Raw genomic sequence first — 22,448 nt, forward strand, 5'->3', positions numbered from 1 at the left:
GCCAGCACTGTGCTTGGTTGTTCTGAGAAAATTATCCTGAAATCTGGTTGAAGAGATTAAAACCAAGAAGAACTGGCTGTGTCTTTCCTCTAAAGCTCTGTTCTCCTCTTTGTTTCTTTTTTTCTTTAAGACATTGTTCATTTCTCCTTCCAAAATAAGTTTGTGGCATTGGTATGTAAAATGTGACCTATGATTACAGAAGGTACGGCTGTTTTTGTAACAACCATGGGGTGAAGCATTGCATTCATTCCTCTTCTGGCTCCTTACAGTCAATTGCTGTAGCAGTTTTCTTGTAGCACATAAGCCGTATTCTTGATCTAATTTCTCCTGTAATACAAGGAATATGATCTCATATGTCATTTCACTTCTTGGGTATCAAGTGCGTTGTTAATACCGCAGAGACTCCAATCCATTCTTTTTATGGGAATTACTGTTCAAGCAAATGTTGGTCCATAAAGAGCGTGTTCAATGTGCTACCATTGTCGTAATGTGCAGTGTTAAAGGGCAATATTACTCCATAACTCCCCTGGTGTTGCTCCCCAAAGGTTGTTTAGTAGGAGACAGCAGAGTCTGAGCTGCCGACTAGCAGCCACGGCTCGGGATCAAATCCATCTTGGATTGCCCGTGAGCAGATGACAATAGTGACAAATTCACGAGTCTTGTGAAAACATTCAAGACCCTTTCACAGGCCTTTTCTCATGAGCATTTGAAATTCATGCTTTCGGGAAGATCTTAAATTTCACAACTCTATGTGTGCTTCTAAATAGATTCCTAGCAGCTGTGAAACCCTTCCATCTAAAATAGAAAGTTCTTTTCAATGCAGGCCTTTCAGGGTTGCTTTTTTCCAGTGTTGCTTAAAATATAATTAGTAACATGATGTGACCCCATCTTCAGAGTGTAGGACCTAACAGCTCAGCCAGCGTGTTGGTACATCAGCATAGGGACATCAGTGGCTCGGAGCAGCCCGGGGCAGGTTCACCTCACAAGGAGCAGCTCAAAGGCCATTTCACACATCTACAAGTTTTTAGCTTCTCAGGTACGTGCTTTTTCAACGTGGGGGTGTTTTAGGCTTGATGTGGCTGTGGGGATAATTTTTCCAGATGAGACAGCGAATGTGTAAAGATGATTTATCTCTTGCAGATCAGGTTCAGGAAGCTTGTGTTAGCCCTGCCTTGCGTGTGTGTGTGCTGGTTCAGGCAAGCTACACTCCAGTTCTGTAGCAAACGTACATTGAGACAACTATGCAGTTACAATTAATTAAAACAGCTTTCGAGGGTTAAATGTGAATTCACTTTGGACTATTTGCAGCCTAAATATCGTAGTAGTGGTCAGTGAAACCGGCTGGGAGCTGAGCAGCTCCTGTCTATGTCTGGTCCCATCCCCTGCAAAAGTGACAAGAAGTCCATAGACACAACAGTGGATGTGTTCTCCTGGCTTTGATTCCTGCTTTTTCTTTTCAAAATCTAAATGTTAACATACTTTTTCCATTTTTTTTTTGTTATTATCTGTCTCTAATGGAAGCACTGCATACAAATAATGACTAAAGCCATGTTTGTTAGCCAGCGTTTAGATTTTGCAACAAAACAACTTTGCTTTGACTTTGCAAAGAGAAGCAGTCTTCTGTTTTATTGTCCTGCAGCAGTTGTCACTTGAGTGATCGCTGCGAAGATGAGTGATCGTTTCAGTCGTGGAGCTCTTCTGGCATCTGCACACATTAAAAAGCAAAGCTGTGAATGTCTGAAAAGTGGCTGCTGTACCCCTGCAGCTGTGCCCTCTGTCTGCATTGAAGGATGTTCTCCATCCCAAGATTTTAATGGAAGGTGGAGCCAGCAGGCCAACAAATAACCCCTCTCCGATTTCCAAAAGTAAGGCAGTTAAGGAGCAGGTCTGAATCCCAACTTTCTAATTCATTGCTCTGTTCTTGTTAAAGCTGTGGGGGCTGCTTATATGACTGGGCTGTTATAAGAAGTCTTTAAAAAGAGGTCTGTAGTGATTTTTTGCCTTCTTTTGTGTCGTTTGCTTGAAAATGAGGTAACTTTTGAAAGAAGCATTCAAGAAATGGCTTGAAATGGCTTAGGGTATAAGGACAGGACAAACTATGTCCACTAGTACCTTTGTGCAGTCATGGAGACAGAAGGGAAAATCCTCCTTTCTTACTGCCGTGCCTTCCTTATTCCTTAGTTTTATGGAAATTCTGGAGGCTTTGGAGGATTCCTGTATGGAGAAAACCAGAATAGTTGAGCAATAGTAGACTTTGACGTTACGCAATGAAGAAATACGTAGGTTGTTCTATATTTCCCTTCTCTTGTTCTTTTCTGCCATCACGCTCTGCTGCATCTCGTGAAAACTCTCCATTCCAGCATGCAACATCTTCAGAGTCTGCAGGAGCAGCAAAACTCTGCCAAGGGTGGAAACTCCCTCTTGAGTCTTTCATGATGTTGAGTTGTGGCTTCACAAATTAGGTCCCCTTGGTGATGAAAAGTTGCATGGAGCGCACAGATAAAGCCATTATTTCTGTAGCTAAAGAGGGTGAAAACGAAGTGAAGTTGGGCAAAATCAACCTTGGACGCATCTTCAAAAGGCGCACTTGAATATGTGCAGTCATTGGCTTCATGAGCGCTACCAAGTAAAAGCTGTTAAATGGCATGGAAGAACTAAGGTCCTCTAACATGTATTTGTTAAAGTCCCCCTTGGTGGCTTTAGACTTGGTTTAAATAATGAATTAGAAGACAAATAAATGACTTAAGTATGAAATTTTGGCCAGATTACATTGGAAGGAGGTAAATGTGGCCTTGGAAATATTCTCTTTGCTTTAGAAGACAATGTTATTCAGTTGTCAGATGTCTTCATCCAAAATAAATAAATATGCCGCATAATGGCCGCGATTCTTCCCATTTCGGGTGACTGTATGCTGGCAATAGCACGCCATACCAGATAATGCAAATAATCTGCTGCCGAATAATTAATGATGCGGCTGGGCATATTTTTTTGATGAATGCTTATGGAGCCTGGTGACAGGCGTGAAATTAGAAAATTCCTTCAGCGCCCTAAAATATAAATAGCTTTCGGAACTGAAAAGAGTTTCACAGCTGAAGATTTTATTGTGTTGAGAGGAAAAACTTTTCCACCCCCATCCCCCCCTTTCTTCTCTGCGAGTTGTTTGTCCATTCACAAAACAAATACTCTGAAGCCCAGTACGGCTCATGGGAATAAATTTCAGGTCGAATTAGTACAGTTTCCTTGCTGTCAGGACGGTGGAATTAATGGTGTTTTGATGACACGAATTTTGAAGGGCGAACAAAGAAGCTGAAGGGAGGGAGACATGACTCCTTAGAAGTGCGGTCCTCCTCTCCCCCAGCCTCTCTTGTCTTCCCTGTCATCCGTCTGCCAATCTCCCTGTCCATGGTTAGTTAAAGGCGCTTTTTATCCTCTTTTCTTTCCCACAGAGTTTGCCAGATCCGGCCCAGTGCCTGGGTTCCAAGGGGACACGCTGCAGTTGGCCTTCATCGACTTGAGACAAGTAAGTCTTTGTGTTTTTGTTTTTTGTTTTTCTTTTAAGATGTGTGACTGAAGACCATCAGGTCTTAAGGAAAGGGAGAGGAGGGGAAACGGCGTTGGTGATTTACGCCAGAGACCTATATTTCCCCCCTCCCAGGCGCTCCCCCGCCTCCCCGCGCTCGAAGCCACCTCCTTGTTCAGCGCTCCGGGGTCCTGGAGATGGTGGAGGTGAAAAGGGCTGGTGGTATGGGGCCAGAAAGAAAGCCTGACCCGGGCCGATGGGGCCATTGTGCTCCCCGTTGGCTTCTGCGGCCATGGCAAAAAGATAACTCGGCGACTCCGCCGGCCGACGCGAAGCAGGTGTTGCAAACAGAGAGAGCACTGATGCAGAGACCGCCTGCCTCGAGCACTTTTGTTCACAGATAATGCCCGGAGGGGCGTTTTGCGAGGGCGAAGGAATTTGCATTCCCGTTTGTGTGTGGGGAGGGTGTGCGCCGGGGCGCGTTTCTGTCTGTCTTTGGCCCTGCTCCCCCGCCCCGGTCCCCTCTTCGCAGATGGTCCCCAATGACAAAGTGGCTGTTGGAGAAGATGACCGCGCTCCACCCATCGGTGCCCACCTCTCCAGGGGCCCCGTTAGAGCCAACTTGACCGTAGCAGGTACTGAGGCATTCGTAGGGCTTGGCAAGCCAGTTGAGGGAAAGGGGCCATGCTAGCGAGTCATTTGTTAGGGGTGGAAATGGGCATTATTGATACACTAGGCTGGGGGGAAAAAGTGAGGTGGTCCTGTCATCTCTTGGCACCGAAGATGGATGGGTTGGATAGAAAGTCTGAATGAAGTAAGACTCAATGACTGATGCTTCTCTCCTATTAAAACAATCTTTTTTTGTCTGTTAAACCCCCCTGGCTTTGTCCCTCCTGCCATCATGATGCAGTGCCTCTTGTTTTCAGGGTTGACGTAGTTTGCATTCTGAAAACTTTCGGGTGCCGAGGGTATTTCTTAAATCTGCATAATCCCTTGTATCGATGATCTCCTTACCACTGTGACTCTGATTCATGCTGGAGCCGCTTTTAACCCGTAAGGGTTTTGAGAACTTCCCTGCATCCAATTGATGTGCGGGGCAATCTGTCATGCAATGACACTTCTGCAGAGCAGCAATAAGTTTAATAACGCCGAGACGCCGAGTGGTCGCCTTGTGTGCTCGGACCCGTGAGCAGCTGCCAAATCTCTTTGCAGAATGGTCAAAACAGCTCCATGGAAAAGGTGTGTGGTATCAGCGCTACGTGTTGACACTTTTATCTTCATTAGCTTCTTGGCACTTTATTGACTGCACTACGCAATGCACTTGCAACCTCCTGGGTATAAGGAAATGTGGAGGCTTTTTGGGTCTTTTCCAAGCACGAAGACATGAATGCAGGGATTTTGAAGAGGAAAGCTGTGGCTTTTTGAAGAATGAAATGCCTTAAAAATGCTCTGTGAGGTTCAGCTGCTCTGAGCCAGTGCATTAGCAGGAGACAGGGATATGTGAAATGTTTGTATGGTTCATAGCTGCAAAACGCAGCCAAATGAATTCAGCGTGAGTGAGGAGAAGGCTGAACAGTAGCCCTCGACAATTCGTCCTCCTCTGTCAAATGTTCTTTGTACAGAACATTTTCTTCTTTGTTTTGGAAGGCAGTCCCACCTTTTCCTTGCATTCGAAAATAATGGCTTTTCTTAATGTTGCACGGACAAAAGGGAAATGCTTTGGCCTGTTGAGTGTCAGGTGAGAACAGGCAGTCCTAGATCTTCCTCTGGATGGCAAATATTGCACAGAAAATGGACAACATCTTGTTGCACCGAGCAGAGCAGAGTAGTCGACTGATCACTGGTTTATTGAGGTTAGCAACCACATTAAGAGATGAAAGAGATGATGCCCTGATCCCGTGACTCATGATGTGCCCTCAGACTTTGTGTGAAGTTCCCTTGGCTGCTCTGGGGCTGTCACAAGCCAAACATTTCCACCACCATAGCACTTCTTGTCGGATCAAGGCTCCAGCTGCCCGGCCTGGGAGCTGGAGAGAGCTGGAAGGGTGGATGGATGAAAGTAGAGCAAAGAAAGGTCTTCTTTTTTTTTTTTTTTCTTTGATTTACTTTTAATTCGTTCTTTTTAGGCGTGGCGTTCTTTCTCGTTCAAGCCACTGAATGTTAACGCCGTGTTGACATAAAGTGATGGACGGGGAAAAGTTACCACCTGAAAGCGTTTGTGTTTCTGGCTGTTTTCCTTTGCCTGGGAAGGAACTCCTGCACGCCTGGTGAGAGGGTGTTCCCAACCTGAAATCCAGACAGACTTTTCAAAAGGTTAAAAGTAATTTTGGGTTTATGTTACAGGTAGCTTTATGCCTACCTTGGAGCTGTCCTGTCGATTAGTGTGGTTTTGCATGAGCAGGCAGAAGCAGTCAAGCTTCGCTCTGGAGGGAGGAAAAAATGACTGGGCAAAAAATGCACAAAGTAGGGAGATTAAAGAGATTTCCCCCTCCCTTCCCAGCATATTTCAGTACTGGCAACCTTGAGCTGCTAAAAAGTAATTCTAGATAAGAGAAAAAATTCAAAGCCTTGTGGGATTAAGTTACTTTAAAACCTAAATTAATTCTTAGAACAATAAAATGTAAAATGGTAGAAGAATGCAGCGATTGGCTTTGGCTCTCAAATACGGATCTGTGTAATGGGAATTAGACTTATTAAAATGTCGTTGTCTGGGAGCACCAGACTTCTTCCTTGCTCGGTGCAGCAGATTCAAGTGTAAGATCCCTCTGCACAAAGAAAACCTTGATTCTCCCATTGTGCTCGAGGAAGTTGGGAGAAATCTCATCACAGGGTGGTAAAGAGGAGAAGAGTCAAGCCCAGAGAATCAAAATTACAATTCTGAGCAGACAGTAATTTAAAAAGTGACTCTTCTTCCCATCCTGGGACAATTCTCAATCCATAAATGCCTTTAATGAAGTGATAAAGCAAACCAAGTTGCATCTCAAATCCCTTTGTAAGAGCCCTTTTATAACAAGTGTCTGACGGTGCTACTCAAACATTTAGGGCTTTGCAAGGGAGCAATAGTTACTTTTTCCCTTCAAGTTTCAACTTTGCTCACATGTGCTCCTTGCTGTATGTTGGAAATCTGAAATAAATTTGGTTCCATAAATAAGCTTGCTAAAATATGAAAGGCGCCTCGATAATCTGCTCGGCCGCATCTTGCTTTCAAAAGTGACTCGAGCGCTGGGCTCCAAATCCCGCTGCAGGTCCCAGTGCCACTGAGGAGCTCCAGGGGACTTCGGATCAGCCCGAGCCTGCGCATGCAATAAGTTCACTGTGCTCTCCGCAGCTTCTGGCCAGCTGGAAGTGTTTTAGCTTTTCATTTTCATGGGTTTATTATAAGCAAGATGGTTGAAGAGGAAGGTTTTATATTTGTCTGTGAAGTCGCTGCAATCCTCAGCCATGCTGATCTCTCCTAGAAGCCAGATCGACACTCGTGGCTGCCCGCCAAGGAAAATCTGTCTCCAGCACTCGAAGAATTTCACTTCTGGGCTCTAGCGAGGGAATGTCTTAGCTGGATTAGAGCTCCTTACTGGAGGCCTCTCCGTCTGTCCAGCAGATTATAAATCCTGTGTGTCGAATTTCCACTGGAAGTGCAAACTTTCCGCATCAAGGGCGATTTGGAGAAGGGCAGCCAGGAGCCCTTCTTTCTGGAGGCTCCCGGGTGTGCGAGGGATGAGGGCCGTGAGGTTCCCCTCTTCTACTCCATCGTTTTCGCTGTTTTGCTTGCTGGTTGTAACTGGACGGTGCTTACGAATTTGCGCATCAGCTTTCCAAGCGCCGTCGGTGAGGTAAGATAGGCAAACACTATCTTTGGGTGTGGAACAGCTGTTCTGCTTACCGCCTGTCAAATAGCAAACATTTTATGTGTTCTTTTTACTGTGTTTGAAAGCCAGTTGTGGTTACTGTGGGTTTGTGTTGGACGCCGGCCAGCTGCGTAATGAGAGGTCTCCGTCTGATGCATTAATTTTTCCTCTGATAGAGATGCTTAATAAAAGAGCGTTCCCCTCAAGAACAGAATTCCCTTCTGTCCCTGTGCTGTGCCCCATTTGTCTTCCCCTCACACAAATCTTTTCCGCATTGTTCTCATAGTTACTGGAGGGTTTTTTTCTCGTTGAGAAGACGTGAAATAAAAAGTTAGGCAGGAACGTTGAGCCTTACGAAATGTGCACTTGTTCTGTCTTAATTTCCCCCAGCGATTTCTCAGTCTTCTGGCCCACTTTGGCCACATTTGGTTGGTGGACTTCAAAGGTACAACTCCCCTGGAAATTTCTGTGAAAATATGAGCCAGGATATTGGAGGAAAGCTGCAGGGTGACCTCATCCCTTAGACATCAGAGAATTCACCGCATAGCTCAGGCTTGAGAGAGACCACGGCGAGATCTGGATTTCTTGGTTCTGCACTCGGTTTTAAGGAACTGCAAGAGTGAACGTTGCATTGAGAGACAGGGTAATGCTGGTATTTGTGGATATCTAGCTTAGCCTCAACCATCAGATGGTAAATGAGGTTCTTAAGTCTCAGTTTGACTTGGTTGTTGGCTGATTTAAAGGTGCTGGAAGCTCAGATTTGTTCAAGGTGAGTGGGTATTGAGGGAGGAGTAGTTTTGTCTCCTGCTCCTGCATGGTCCACGGCTTCAGCATCCAGTCCCAAGCACGGTGGCTGAGGGGAAGCCCTTGTAAATTTGGGCTGAAGGGCCAAGACTAGATGGATATGTGCCTTGGGATGACACTACAAGGCTCTGGCCACCTCTCTACTCTTTTAATGGTAGGAGGATGGAGACAGTCTCTCCAAGAGTTTCAAGGCAGCATCCAGGCCAGCATGCGGGTTTGTCCCCATTAGGCAGGAAACCCTGGGTTGTTGGTTTGTTCTGTTGTTGTTTGTTTTTTTTTTTTTTTAAACTTATTTTTTTATTTTGCAATTAGATGTGGTTTTCCTGCCCTGTGAAGTCTAAGGAGGTAGCTGAAGAGCAGTCTGAAAGCAAGACATTGGGTGAACCTCGGAGCCAGCCCCGAGCCTGCCGAGATAGGGACTGCCGGTCCCACGAGAGTGCAGTGGTGTGGAGAGGAGTTCGTTAGGTGTCAAACTGGTTTGGCTGAGCTTTCCCCATTTGTTTTGCTGGTAGATGCAATGGAAGTTGGAAATCGTATTAGAGGGAGGATCAATTAAGCGAAACATCTCTCTCTCCTTCACATGTACTCGCTTGCGGCTTTGAAGCGCGGGTTTCTGTCGTAAGAGGAGTTGCAGACGGAGTAGCTGCGGCTTTAATCGCTGGATGCAGCAAGGCAGAGATGAATGGGTGACTCACTGGTTTCATCTAATCTACTTCCTTGACAATTGCTTTTTTTCCATCTCCAAAGCGTTCTGGAGGCTGCCGACCGCCTGGCCCTCTACCTCGCCCGTCTTTGTCCTTGCCGCTTGCCTGGTTCACACAAACGCCCATCACACTGCTCTGGTTGGGGACTGCATCGTGGGGGATTTACACCCTAATTTTCTGAGCAGCACTCTTCTACATTTTGGTTTCTGGTCACCTTTAGTGCCTAAAGCTCTTTTACCAACCCTCGGGTAGAAGAAAACATCTGCATTTTACAGCCCACTTACCATACAGTCTCTCCTCTCCTTTTAACTGCACCTTCTCTCAGTTTTACCCTGTATTCTGTCCTTCCTTAATAGCACTTGCTTTAATTATTTAACCCTTCCTCCGTGGCCTCAGCACCCTGTTCTCTCCAGCTCAGCTCTCTTCTGGCTCTCGGGAGCCATCCTGCATGAGCCCTGCCTGGAGCTGCCTTCCCAGCGGTGTCAAGCGAGATGTTGGGTTCCATTAATCTTTCATTGCAAATGTCATCTCGTTCCTGTGCAGTAAGGAAACGAGGTGTGAAGACACATGTTCCAGTTGCAGCCTTAATTCTTAATTACCCGTCGGTGATGGGTTCGAGCTAGTTTTATCATTACCCTTAAATACAGGTTTTTTGCTGTTAAGATCATATCTCTAGGCTGTTAATTACTTTTGCTGCTCCTCTCCGAATTCCCTCCACAGATTGGTATCTGCAGATAATGCATCAACCATTATTAATCACGTTCATTACGGCAGTGCCTACAGGCCAACTCAGAACTGCCCATTTTGCTGGTTCTTGTGCAAACACGACGAACTGCTCAGCCTAAACAGATGAGGGAGAGACCAGAAGGGGCAGGCTAAATGCGTCTGACTTGGAGCCGAACACACTGTTGCTGATTAAATAGTATTTTGTTTAGTAATACCCATGGCTGTGATAAATGCTTTTTGAGGCATCCAGCAGCCATAGCCACATCAGCTTCTCAGAAGTGGAGATCTCATCGCCTTCGTCCTCTGTCACACCTCTCTCCTTACACAGACTCAAATTAGGCTGGTTTTTCCGAATGCCAAATTGCCTGTGGAAACCAATTTCAAAACTGTAGCCTGCTGTTAATTTATGGTGGACCTCAGTGCTGCCCAGGCCGCTTCAGCAGCATGCTGAGTTTCCTCTCAAAAGTTATCTGCATGGGGTAATAAAATGATATTGTTAGCAAAATAAGGCTTGCGCACCAGCTTCATCTCTCAAGAAATGCCAGGGTTTGTTTCCCAAATCCGTATTTGAAATGAAATTGTTTGGTTGTGAAAATGTTTGCTGTAATCACTCGGTGGAAAGAAGCAGTTTGCGTGCAGTCACTGATTTATTAAGGCCCATTTAAAACCTTGTGAATTCAACGTACTCGTCTTATATGAGTCGCATGCTCTCTGCAAGGTGGAGCTGGCCGGGTCCTTCAGTTCAGGCTGTCTGGAAGCCTGAGAGATGAAAGAAACCTGCTATGGTGAGAACGTAGTACGTGTCTCACCTGTGGGCAAGGCGTAACCAGGAACCCATAGCTTCAGCCCCTAAATTTTGGAATTCACATGAGCACATGGCATCTCTTGCTGTGTCACCGCTTGCGCTCCAAATCCCTTTCCATTTCCATTCGTCAAGGTGTTGGGGTGTTTGTGCCCATCCCTCCTTGTCCTCATATCTCCCTTACCCTAGGAAACTTGGAAGAGGTGAAGAAACAGAAAGATAAGATGAATGGGATGACTCAAAAACCCAAAAGCTAACAAACAAACCCCCGCAGATGTTTCGCGATGGGCCTTTTTTCTTTAATCTCGCTCTGTGCTGTGATCCTTCTTCCTGGCTCTCAGCACCATCCACTTTAACCTCTGCTGGTAGCACCCTGGGGAGCGAAGTGCTGTCTCTTTTCTGGTAACCTTGATTAAAATCTCTCTCGGTGCAGTTAGGACACATCTAAGAAGGAAGGAGACGGTTCGTAAGCTGTGGTGCTACCTCCTAGAGCTCCAGCAGGCATCAGGAAGGCTGATCCACACGGGGACCCATCACAGGTGACACAGAGGCATTTCTTTGTCCACTCTGGTCCATCCCGGTGTGCGTGGCCATGGAGATGTGCTCAGACCTGGATATTTGGGCAGGGGAACTGTGCGGGAATCCCCTGGGCTGCAGCTAACCCGCTGCAAGAGGACCGGGGAGGACATTCCAGTGGCTTGGCCAAACCGCTGTTTTTCTTGCTTGTTAGGCTCAGGGTATGGTTTTTTTTTTCTTTTTTTTTTAGTGCCTAAAACCCAGCAGTATTTGAAAAGGGCACATTAAGTAATTTATTTATTTTTGAATCAGTGTTAAATGCCTGACTCACAAAGGCAGGCTGGTTCAACGTTTGTGCTGAAAATCCAGGCTGCTGCTCGCTGGGCTCTGCAGAGGGGGAATGTGGAGAGGGAAAGACACACAAAGGCATGAGCTCAGAGCGGATTTAGAGCCTTAACTCTGATTTTTCTTGCTTTGGTGAGTTTCAGCTAGTCTTAGTGTTACTTTAAACATACCCTTTTGTAGTTCAATTATAATAAAATCACACAGATCCCTCGGCCGTTCGGCTGCTCCAGCTCCGTCAGAATCCATCACTCTTGATCCAGGAAGGATGTATTGGCATGCTGAGGAATTAAAGAGCCTGGATGCTCCCCAGAGCCTTCAAACATAAAATCAAGAGTGCAAACATATTCTGTTAGCACTTCTCTTACGCGGAAAGCCCTGCCTGGCTTTCTTTCGTTGCTGCGTGGCAATGGAAATTGTGGGGTCTGTCGACACTTCGCGGAGTGGAACAATAAAAACAAAAACAAACAAAAAGCAATCAAATCCTCTTTCACGCCGAGATTCTTGGGCTAGGCAGAAGAAAGAAGAGGAGGAAATGCGAATTTTTAAGGAGGGGGATGCGTTTTGATAGGTCCTGGTTGCGTATGAAATTCCTCGGGCTGCCGTGTGAACAGAACACCTGGCTGGTTTGGACGTCCAGCTCCTGCTGAAATCAGTGGGTGCCGGGGTAGGACTTGCTCGTCCTTACCTTAGTTGGTGTGCTGGGTTGACTTTTGGGGTTTGCTCGGGGTTGAGTGGGCTTTTTTTTGTGCCACCCCCACGGCTGAGGTTTGGTCTCTGTGCTCTCCCATCCTCCCAGTGCTGCTGCGTGGCTCTGCTGATGTTAGCAGTGAAATTACATTTTTTTCCAAGCCTGTATGCTGAGAACAACTCAGTGAAACATTACGGGATCACTCACCATTCCTTTCTCTTCTTTTCACCTCTATTTTGTTTTAGCAAACAGTGCAGCCGCTCCGATGGGACTCCACGAAAAACCTCAGCCAAAGGGGACTTTGTACCAGAGCAGGAGCTCGTGGTTGGGTTTTATTCCTCTAACACAACTATAGATCTGCCTCCCTCGGCTCTGCCACCCTCAGCCCTGTCTGCTGATGGCCCCAAACCCTGCAGCAGGTTGCTGTTGCTTTGGGCATCTGCTGTGGGCCATAAGGAGCTGCAACAGGAGGGGTCTCCTCCTGCCGTGCCCTCTAATTGCAGGAGGCTGGGAGGCAGCCATCCGAGCAGGGAAGCGGACACCGCTCGGCTTATAGGGCCCGCTGTCACCTTTAACCTGCTGATTGAGGTAGGGATTGATGGGGAACGGAGAGGGTTAGAGGTGGGTGCCCTTAACCTCGAGATCCTTGCCTGTGAAACCGAATCCGCTCCGGCGATCGGTGCGTGCTCGCGAGCTCTCACCCCTGAGCCGGAGAGGAAGGGCTGTGCCGCCTGGATGGAAATGCCATCCATAAAGAAGCCTTTATTGGGCTGCCTTTCATGACATCCTAGCCTCACCTTGTGCAGGTTTTTTCTTTCATTTTCCCTTTTTTTTTCTTCTTTTTTCTTTTTTTTTTTTTTTTTTTTCTGAGTGCTCCTGTTGCTGCTGTGAGCCTGGCTCGGCGGCTGGGTGTCCCCGCAGCGCATCGGCTGCGTCTCGGTGGGTGGCAAAGTCCCCTCCGCCTTTTCTTTGAGGCCACAGGGAAACAGGATCCCCTTGCACCCGTGTAATTCTTCTCCTTGGGATCTCTTGAGCTGGGTTGTTGGGCTGTGGGTTCAGAGCAAGGCAACGTTAGCTCCTGGAATAATTCACTGCCAGTGAGCTGGCCTCTTTTGGAAATAACACAAATCAAAAGCCATCGGTGCTGTGGTGAGCACAGGGGGAAAGTTTGCACCACAAGCCCACTGGTGCCCTTATCTATTAAGATGACAATTGCAAAAGCCATTGTTTGTGAAGCCTTTGGTTCCCTGATCCTGCAGGAATGAGCTGTTAATTGCCTCCTAATCAGCTGGCCCCAAGCACTCTGCTGGCAGACTCCCCCATTGATTTTCCCATTTGATTTAAGGAGTGCAGGTATTGAGTGGTGCTGCACGCCTGGATTAAGAGGTTAATAAACGAGATAAGGTTTGTGGGGAAAGGCAGGAGACCAACCTGTAAGGGCCCAGTGATGGAAAGAAGGCAGAGGATGGAGAATTCATCCTCTGCAAGCTTCCAGCAGAGAGCTGGTGCAGGGCTGACACCAGCCCTGGAGCATCCAGCGAGGAGGAGCCGTGTCCTCCAGCTGCTCTCACAGCTGGGATCTGAGGATTCGGCTTGAAGCTGGCTTTAACGCCGTGTTTCAGCCAACAGTTCCCTCGTGGAGCTCGGTTACTCGAAGTTACCACAGCTCATCTTGTGCAAAACCATCAGCCCTCTGCATTTGTCATCTTTATTGATGAATTGACAGCAAGGTGGCACTATACAGCAAGGAACATCCCGGCATGATTTATTGCAACTCTTCTATTAGCTCCCCCCCTGTCCCACGAGAGAAATAATCCTTTCCATGCCCGTCCTTTTTGTTGGTTCCAGGGCATGTCTGCTTGTAAATACAGTGCAGGAGATGTTGCTGTTGGATGTCTGCTTGGGTTTTTTCCCAGGTTGGTGCTGATAAGTTGGTTCAATGGTAGTGGGGATGTTGTGCTCTTACTCTGAATTGGCACATCACCGAAAATGGCATCAGCTGCCTCTGCTTAGGACCTGAGCTCCTCGGTTGTGTGGCTGCTGGATGGTTTGTTAGACGTATGTCGACGGCTGCTGGAGTGACAAAATCGAGTTTTGAGGCAATGGCTCAAATTTAATAGAATTTAGGAATTCACAAACCTAACAGAAGGAGAGGAAGACGAGGCGGGTTTTGTTCTAGCCCATAGCTGGTTGTGTTCCAGGTGTGTGTGCTGGTGCAGTTTCAGTCCCTGTGCAATGTACCCACATGATGTCAGGGAGCCAGGAGGAGGGAACAAGGTCTCCAAAAGCTGCGTTTCACACCCAATGTTAAAAAAAAAAACACCACCAGTGAACAAACCAGACATACCCTCGGCTGACTTTCTAGCTTTGCATTCCTACCCCTAAGTAAAATGAACACTTAATCCTGGAAACAAAACAAACTTCACCGAAGCACCGGAGGCTTAACAAGCATTAGAAATCCGGCGTGTGATTTTCATGAAATATCAGAATAAGTGCGCTTATTATTTCCTGGTTTTAATACAGAGCCAAAACAACAACGTGTGACCTCCCAGGCGGTCTGTGGGACCAGCAGCGTGCTGAGGGAGCTCGGCGTGCTGGTTGTGCAGGGAGGAAGGGAGCAATTAGGCTAATGGCCTTTAATTGATAAAGATTGAATTGGTCTGGCCACCAGAGGAGTGGCAGCTCTCTGCTGCGGGGCTTGGAGGAGCAGCCTGAGTGTGAAACCGCTCTAACACATGCACAGATTTTACACCTAAACTTTTTAAAGAACAGGCATGAAGCCTGAACGAAGTGAGGACAGGTTCGTTTGGGACCAGGGAGAACATTTGAACTTTCAGGACTGCCCAGGAGGTGCAGAAGAGGGCAAACGAGGGTGAGAGGCTTAACACGTCTTGGTATGTGGCATTGTAGATGTCCCACCGAGGAGTTTCTGCTTTGCAGGGCAGTCTGAGTTGGCTGTGTGCTGTAACAGTTCCTAGAGCATCACTTTTCACTTGCAGTAACACACGAGATGAGAGGTTTGGCCCTCTAACAAGCCCCTTTTGTTGGGAGGGACCTCGCAGGGCTCCCCCTTTCTCCGCTGAGAGGGGACGGCACGTCTCCAAGGGCTGCTGAGGCTCCAGCTGAAGTGAACTCTCCCTCTGGAAACGGCTGTGCCTCGCAGAAAAGCAAGGAAACAAGGATCTCACTTGGCTCTGCCGAGGTTAAGCGATGGAAGAGCCCTGAAGCCTCCTCCCCTGCCTCCCACTCCCATGCAATGGGAAGATGTGGTGCCTTTTGGGTCACGTATCTACGAAGCCTCCTACAAGAGGCCCTTGCGATGCACACAGGGTGGCTCTTGTCAAAAAAAAACATGTTTATTAGAGCGGTTTCGAACCTCTGTCTCCTGTGCACCGAAAAGCAGACACGTCTGGTTGTTTCCCACAGGGGGTTACGAGCGAGGTGGTTTCCACCCCATCCGTCTGCGCCTGCAGACAGGTAAATCCCGAAAGTGGAGGAAGAGAGTCGGGGAGGGGGAAGGATGTAACCTCAGACAGCATTTATTTTATTTAGCCGTGATCGGTTCGCTTGGCGCCTGTTATTTCTGGATGCCTGAACACCTTCTCAGGCACAGTGTCTGCCTCCGAGGTGCTGCTGGGCTGTGCCAGGCAGGATTTTGCTGCGGAGACCCATCGCCAGCTGCCGGTGTTTTCGCACAGCTCTCCGGGCTAATCCCTTGCTCCTTCGAACAATCCGAGCTGCGTGACTGCATGCTTCGAACCTCACCAAGTGCAGCGCTTCTCCAGGTCGTGCGCTCATGCATATTCATCTCTCCAGCCGGCTTCTCCTTCATTCAGTTAAATCCTGCCTCTCCGGCGTGCCCTGCCGAAGGGAGTTCCCTCGGGGACGTGCTTTAGTGTAACAGCGAGCTGGCGTCAAGGCTCGTGGATCGATACTGTGCATGCTTTCAGTGTTTAAATTACCACCATGGTCTGTTGGTCTTGGCTTAGGCGAAAGAATCCCGGTGATGAAATGACATTCGATCCGGAGTTTGCCAGATAGTGTAAACAAGCACATGAGTTGGACCGGATAGGCATGGTAATTGCAGAGCGAGGCTGAATGGATCCATTAAAATCAGCTTCAGGGAGCTGCATCATCCTTTCATGATGGTTACAAAGAAAGGACCAAAAATAAACCCAGTAGTTGGAGCTGGAGAACAGGGGAGCCACCAAATCTGGCTCTGTGTTGCTGCACTTGTGGTGCGTGGGTCCGGGTGCTCCTTCCACGCTTCGTAGTGCAGGAGGGCTGTGGTTACGTGGGGTTACACAGCTGCTGCTGTCAGGAACCTCACGCTGCAGAAAACGGGTAGGGTTTTGTGTCCTCTTGTTCCAGGATTCAAGCCTCTCGCTGATTCCATCAGTCAGGAAAAGCATCCGCCTCCTTCCTTCTCCAGAGCAGGTTGGACACTTTGCGGAGGGCAGGGGTAAACTTTCCGCTTGCTGTCACAATTCTGCTGCTTCGGAGCCACGTGAGCACCAGAAATGCTGCAATTTGGAGAGGCAGCCCCTGGGAAAAAGCCACAAATGGCTTTAAATTTGGCAGGGTCTGCCAGAGGAGCGACGGGGAGATGCTGGTACTCGTTCCCCCGTAGCCACTCGTGGTGGTCGAGAACGGCATTGCCACGGGGAGAAAGGTTTTCAGGAGACGTTTGAGTTGTTCTGACTGAAGCTTGGAAATCCAGCTGTAAGAGTATCTTCACAATTTCAGGGGCTGTGGACCAGCCCTGACATACAACGAGAAAATTATTCTGTAATACTAGCTGCTGGCTGGCCCGGCTTTGTGGCCCGTCTTGCGCTTCGTGGGTAATCTGTTGGGATAGCTGGAGCTGGATGCGGTACATCACCGAGAGCCTTCCTCTTGCTGGAGCAAACCCCGAGTCCCTGAAATGGGATAATTCAGCTCGGTGAACCGATTCTTAGTTTTTTGGCTGCTGGCTCTGCTGGCTGGCTGGTCAGAGCCCGGGCCGTGGCTCGGTCTGATCAGGCACCGAGGTTGCGGAGCTTTCACTTTGGGCACATACTTGGGGGTTTTGTGTCTTTTGGGGTGAGACCTCTTGTGAGCAGCAGATTCATTTCTGTGTTTTTTGTAGTTTCACACAAATACCTGGTTCTGGCTCTAGGTGGGCTCTGGGGTTGTCTGGCAGCTCCTGGCATTGGAAATTCAGCTTCTCCTGGCTGGAGCCTGGGTCTCTGAACTCTGTTAAAATATGGGTGTGCTTAGAGCATGGGCTGGAGCACCCTGATGTGCTGAAATCTTTAAGAAAAAAAAAAAAACAACAAAAAAACACAAAACACACAACAAAAGCCTGGCTTTTGTACTACGTGGTGTCAGCCAGGAAGGAGCAGTAGGTGTGTACCCTGCAGAGGCTCACCTGGCATCTCCCCATCCCCCTGCTCGCAGCAGGCCAAGTGGAAGAGTAAATACTCCTCCAACCTAATCACATTAAATGTTCCAGAGTGTAATACCTTAATTTGGTTGCTGACATGAGGGCTGATGGGGAAATGATGTGCTAATCAGGAATGACAGCGCTGCTAGATAGGAATCTTTTGTTTCCAAGATTAAGCGAACCCGGCGAGGAGCCTGGTGGGGTGTGCGCGCTCCACGCTGACTCAGAGCACAAAGCCTCGCGTGCAGGCTGAGCCTTCCTGCCCTGGGACTGCCTGGTGCTCTCAAAAACCTCTGCCCAGCCTCTGGGAGATGCAGCCCCAAAAGGTCAGAGGCATCGCGGTGTGGAGGCGCCGAGATTGCGCCGTGAAGATTTCCAAAAAAAAACGAAAAAACAAACAAACAAAAAAAAACACAAATCGTGGTTTATTTTCTGTGACAGCTTGGAAGCGACCTGCACCGAGCCCGTTAGTGCTCGGTTCCTCTTTAAGGTCTAAAATCTGGAGGGGGGTGGGAATCCTTCCTGGAATGCACACCCTGCGCACGACCGCTTTGCAAAACTGTTTGAAAACAATTGCTTCTGCAGGAGTAGGAGCTAATTTGAACAGCCAGTTCTGTCCTTGAGATTTACATTCCGGGATGCCAGAGGAAAATAGCACGCAGGAATTTGCTTCGTGTTTGAGGTTAGTTTGAAAGGAGTCCGGCACTTTTATTGAGGGTGGTTTTATATAGCAGCTCTCAGTGGAAACAGTTTGTCTTTTATATTTTTAGGTTAAGGGATTTCTTGAAGGTCAAACTGAGTTCACACCGTTTTCTCTTCTGCCCTGATGGAGGTAGGCATTATTATTTTAAACGACTCGGGTACAAACTTGGTGTGTGACCTCCTGGGTAAGTTATTCTGTTTAGCTGTAAAAGCAGGTTGATAAAATAAATATGCACACGTCCTTCCCCGGTTTGTGGCAATTGCTGCTTCCATTTCACCCCCTCGAACGGGTGGAAATTTTCCATGAGCGTCACTTGGCATCTCAGCCGAGGTGGTGCGTTGCCTTACGAGGAGCATTGCTCACAGCCTTAATTGCAGATTTCATTAATTAGGGCATTTAATGATCCTGTCCAGGCACTCGCAGCTTTCTCCGATGGGCTGCAGGAAGGATGCGTCACTCGTGACTGCTCTGTCACTCCCTTGGGCTCCTCCTCACATGCTTTGCACATGCTCTGCTTTCGGTATCCACGCACCAGTGATGTTCCCTGCACCCTTGAGGAGGATTTTGGTCCATGCCTCGCAGGGCAGCGTGGTTTTGGGAACATCTGTGCCCCACTGCCAGCCTGCCAGGGGGAAAATGCCCCAGGCTGAGAGGCAAAATCTGATCTGAGCCCAGCTTTGCACACACACAGACTGGTGAGAGATGCTCCTGATGGAAAGCAGAGGAACCTCCCAGCACAAATTACTTCCCAGGAGTGTATTTTTCTTACAGGTTATCCTCTAACATTGCCTGTGATGAGAATATTCTGCTTTAGTAAAGAGGTAGTACAGCAAGTATGTGTCTGTAAGGATAAATAGATGTGAAGTTAATACCTTTTCCAAGCAGAAAAGGTGATGTAATGGGCTGCAGAAGTAAAACTTTATTTATTTGTTCTCTCATTCAATCACGTTTATGCTCTAAATAGTGGGAAAAGACACAGAACCCACTGCAATGCAATCCACCCCAGCAGAGCTCCCCGCTCGCTGCGTGCTGTGCTCAGGCAGCGAGCAGCATCCCTCGCTTGGTTCCAGCACATTAACAGCAACGTGTGGAGCCGTCGGTGGTGGCTTGGAGGTGTCCAACCCCTTCAGCAGCTCAGCTCATTAGGCAAGGCCAGGAGAAAATCAGCGTAGGGGTGGGAGAAGGGGAAATGGAAGAGCCGGAGGCAGCACGGCCCGTGCGGTGCTGTAACGGGCTGAGTTCTGGCATTGCTGTGTTACACACGTTGTGGGGTCAGGGAGCTCATTTACTGCCTCTCTGGTGGGATTTGGGGATGTCCCCAGCAGGCTGCAGCAGCAGCACCAGGTGGGTGGCACCTGTCCCCTCCGAAACCTCCCCAGCCATGTCCCAGCGCCGGGCTGGGGAGGTACCGCCCTGGTGGTCACATCTCAGCTGAGGTTAAATTCAAGTGGTAATTCCAGATACCTCTATTTTCCGTTTTCAGAGCGGAGTTTGAGTTTTTAATGCTTTGTCCTAATGGATTGACTTGCCAGCAGGATGACTTAAAGGATCAAACGCCTCCAGGGAGCTGGAGGATTGCAGCCGTGCAGTGTCCGTGGGGCAGGGCTGCTCCAGGAGTCCTCCTCCCAGGCCCTCTGGAGATGTCTGCAGGAAGCATTTCTGAGCCTGCCCTGGCCACTTACGGTGAGGCTTCGCTGCTTTGCTTTTTGCAGCATCCTTGCTCTGGCCAGAGTGCAGGATCCGGCCCTTCTCCTCTGCCTTTTCGTTCCCCATCGGACGCTGTGACACAGCCGTGGTGTTCTGTGGGTGCAGCTGGCCAAGTGGCTACCAGCAGGATTTGCAGGACACTGCTTTTCCTGGTAGTGGAAGCTCTGTCTCCATCTTCTTGCTTTCTTTTCAGCCCTTTTTACTCAAATCCAGCTCTAGGTGCCACCAGGTTTTTGTTGGTATTTCTCAGCATTTGGTGCTTGCGCTGTCTGAATGCATTTCTTCTCTTCTGCTCTGTTCACAGACCAACTTCTGGGTCTCTGCGGGCTGCGTAGCCCCACTGACTGCAGCAGCAGGAGCCCGAACAAGGGCTGTTTGTTTTCATTTTCTCATTTCTCCCCTCTCAGCCCGCCGGTTTGCAGATCCGTGTCTCTGATCCGATGCTTTGCTCACTGCTTGGCTGCCCTCGAGCACCCAGCAGTTCCCGGGAAGGGCAGCCTCGTGCTCAGCAGTTCTGCTGGGATTTCTGACGTTCTGGTTCAACCTGAATTATTGGCTGACGTTGTATTGATTGACTTGATTTTAAACGAGCATCACACGTGCAGTACCTGCAAGCTGGGTTTCATTTCAAACATGAGCCTCAAGCTCGGCGGCAGCGTTCGGGCTCGGGGTCGGGATGAGGTGGTGCAGTGAGCTATGCAGAAAGCGAGTCTGGGATTAAATTTGGGGTTGCTGATGTCTCATTAAAGGCTACTTTGAAGGACACAGGCAAAATGTTTCCACAGCCCAATCTACAAGGCTACACTCGGTAGGTCCCAAGGCTGGAAAGTTCATTTTTATCTTCATATTGTATCTCTTTGCAGAGTTTATATAATTTGATTTGCTTTTCCCTTACATAAGCACATCATTACTGTTTGAACCAGAACCTAATCCTCGTCCTGCAGTGGAACATACACGAGGGACCCCTAGCAAGAGCATCACAGCCCCGAGCACGAGCAGCCTGGCCCCTGGTAGCTGTTGGCTGTGGGAGAGGCAGGAGTGCAGGATTTGGGTGGGCATTTTCTCCTTTATACAGTCCCGAGGAATTTGGTGCTAGGGAATAAGATTGATGGTGGACATCGAGTCTTTCCTTAAAGACAGGGAGCTTGGACAGAACAAGTTGGATATTTTTCAAATGAAGCCAGTGATGAGGTTGACAGAGTTGGATGAAGTTGCTCAGGGTCTGGCCCAGGGGCTTCCCAACCTGCCTGGACCCCTTTTACTGCATTTCTACAACACAGTCACGGGGAAATGCTTTTTTTTAATGTTTTTTTTTCCCTTGTATTTCATTGTGATCTCTCTTGTTGCAGCCTGTGCCATTGCCTCTCCTCCATTTGCTGGTGTCCTCCGAGAGCGCTCTGGTTCTTTTTTGTCTCTAGCTGCCCTTGAGGTTTGTAGGTACCAAAACCATTAACCCCATAACCCTCAGCTTGCAGCGTGGGATAGCGTAAGAACCAGTCCTGAAGATAGAAATGTGTTGGTTTTGTTTGTTTGTTTGTTTTTTAAGGAAAATGAAATTAGTGTAAAGCTGAAAGAATTAGAAAATTCGTTTTTGGGCAGAACCCTTCCCCAGATGTTACAGTAGAGCGGGATTCAGCTGCCCTTGGCTTTTTTAGGTTATTTTGAGGGTTTGTGTTTGCTGTGATTTAAAAAGATTTGCTAAAACATTGCAGCCCTGCTGGCTGGCCAGCTTTTCCCTGCTTGGGGCACTGAGCGTCTCTGTGTTTCAGGATGAAACTCCGCAGGCTAAAAACCCGACAAGTGAATTGCCAGCGCCTCAGACGATTCCCTTCCTAAAGGAGAGGCTGCCCAGCCCCTGGCATCTTCCCTTGGAGGCTCTGAAACTCTTCCCAAATGTGACCCGGGTCCCCGTCAGCCCTGCTGGAGCGGATGGGGGCGGTTTTCCCGTTTGGGGGGGCTGGAGGCTGACTCACGGCGCAGGAAAGTCCCCACTGTTGGAGTCCCAGGAGCTGTGAGGCCGAGCACAGCACCGGCCCCGAGGCTTTGCCAAAAGCCACTAATGGGATCCAGCTTCTGGGGTCGGGGACCGAGCTGGTGCGGACCGGCCCAGGGGCTGCAGGCTGCACCCTCGCTTGCTGGCGCGTGGTCCTGGCCCCCGTCCCCCTGCCTCAGTTTCCTCATCTCCCCCGTGGAAAAAGCTTTGAGAGACGTGGACGTTGAGAAGGAGCCAAATAGTAAAGGGAAAACAGTTTTTATTCCCTTTCTGGCAAGGGAGCTGGCCTCCGTGCAGACTCACCCGATCTGAAGCTCCTCTTTAAAAAAAATAAAATAATAAAGTTTAAGTTTAGGATAGAAAAGGGTCATTTTTAGCTATTTATGGCCAACACCTAGCAGTCCTTCGTGCACCGCTGGTGTGATAGGTGGTTTGCAAGGAGCTGGGAGGACACGATCACTGCTCCTGTCAGCTTAGCCTAAATGGAAAACAGGCAGCTGGTGGCTGGAGGCTGGCTGCGACAGCAACCTAAGTGATGGAGCCCTGAAATTCAGCACAGATCTTGGTAATTCCATTGCTTTTATTTGGATTTTTCTTCATCTATTTTCCTCTGTCTGCCTCGGCAGTGTTTTGTGCGAGTTATTGAAGATGTTTGTGGCTAGCCCTGTAA

At 48.5% G+C, this 22,448-nt stretch overlaps 1 protein-coding gene across 7 annotated transcripts in view; it reads left to right on the forward strand.

The window, feature by feature from the left end:
* EXOC6B (exocyst complex component 6B) overlaps positions 1 to 22,448 on the forward strand; it is a 269,732-nt gene that overhangs the window by 198,020 nt on the left and 49,264 nt on the right. For all 7 annotated transcript variants that reach the window (XM_032186399.1, XM_032186400.1, XM_032186402.1 and 4 more), the window contains one exon: positions 3,447 to 3,520. In XM_032186399.1, coding sequence (XP_032042290.1) covers positions 3,447 to 3,520 — 74 coding nt within the window. The remainder of the gene's footprint in view (positions 1 to 3,446; positions 3,521 to 22,448) is intronic.

Source organism: Aythya fuligula, chromosome 4 (assembly GCF_009819795.1).
Source record: "Aythya fuligula isolate bAytFul2 chromosome 4, bAytFul2.pri, whole genome shotgun sequence".
Classification (NCBI taxonomy): Eukaryota; Metazoa; Chordata; class Aves; order Anseriformes; family Anatidae; genus Aythya; species Aythya fuligula.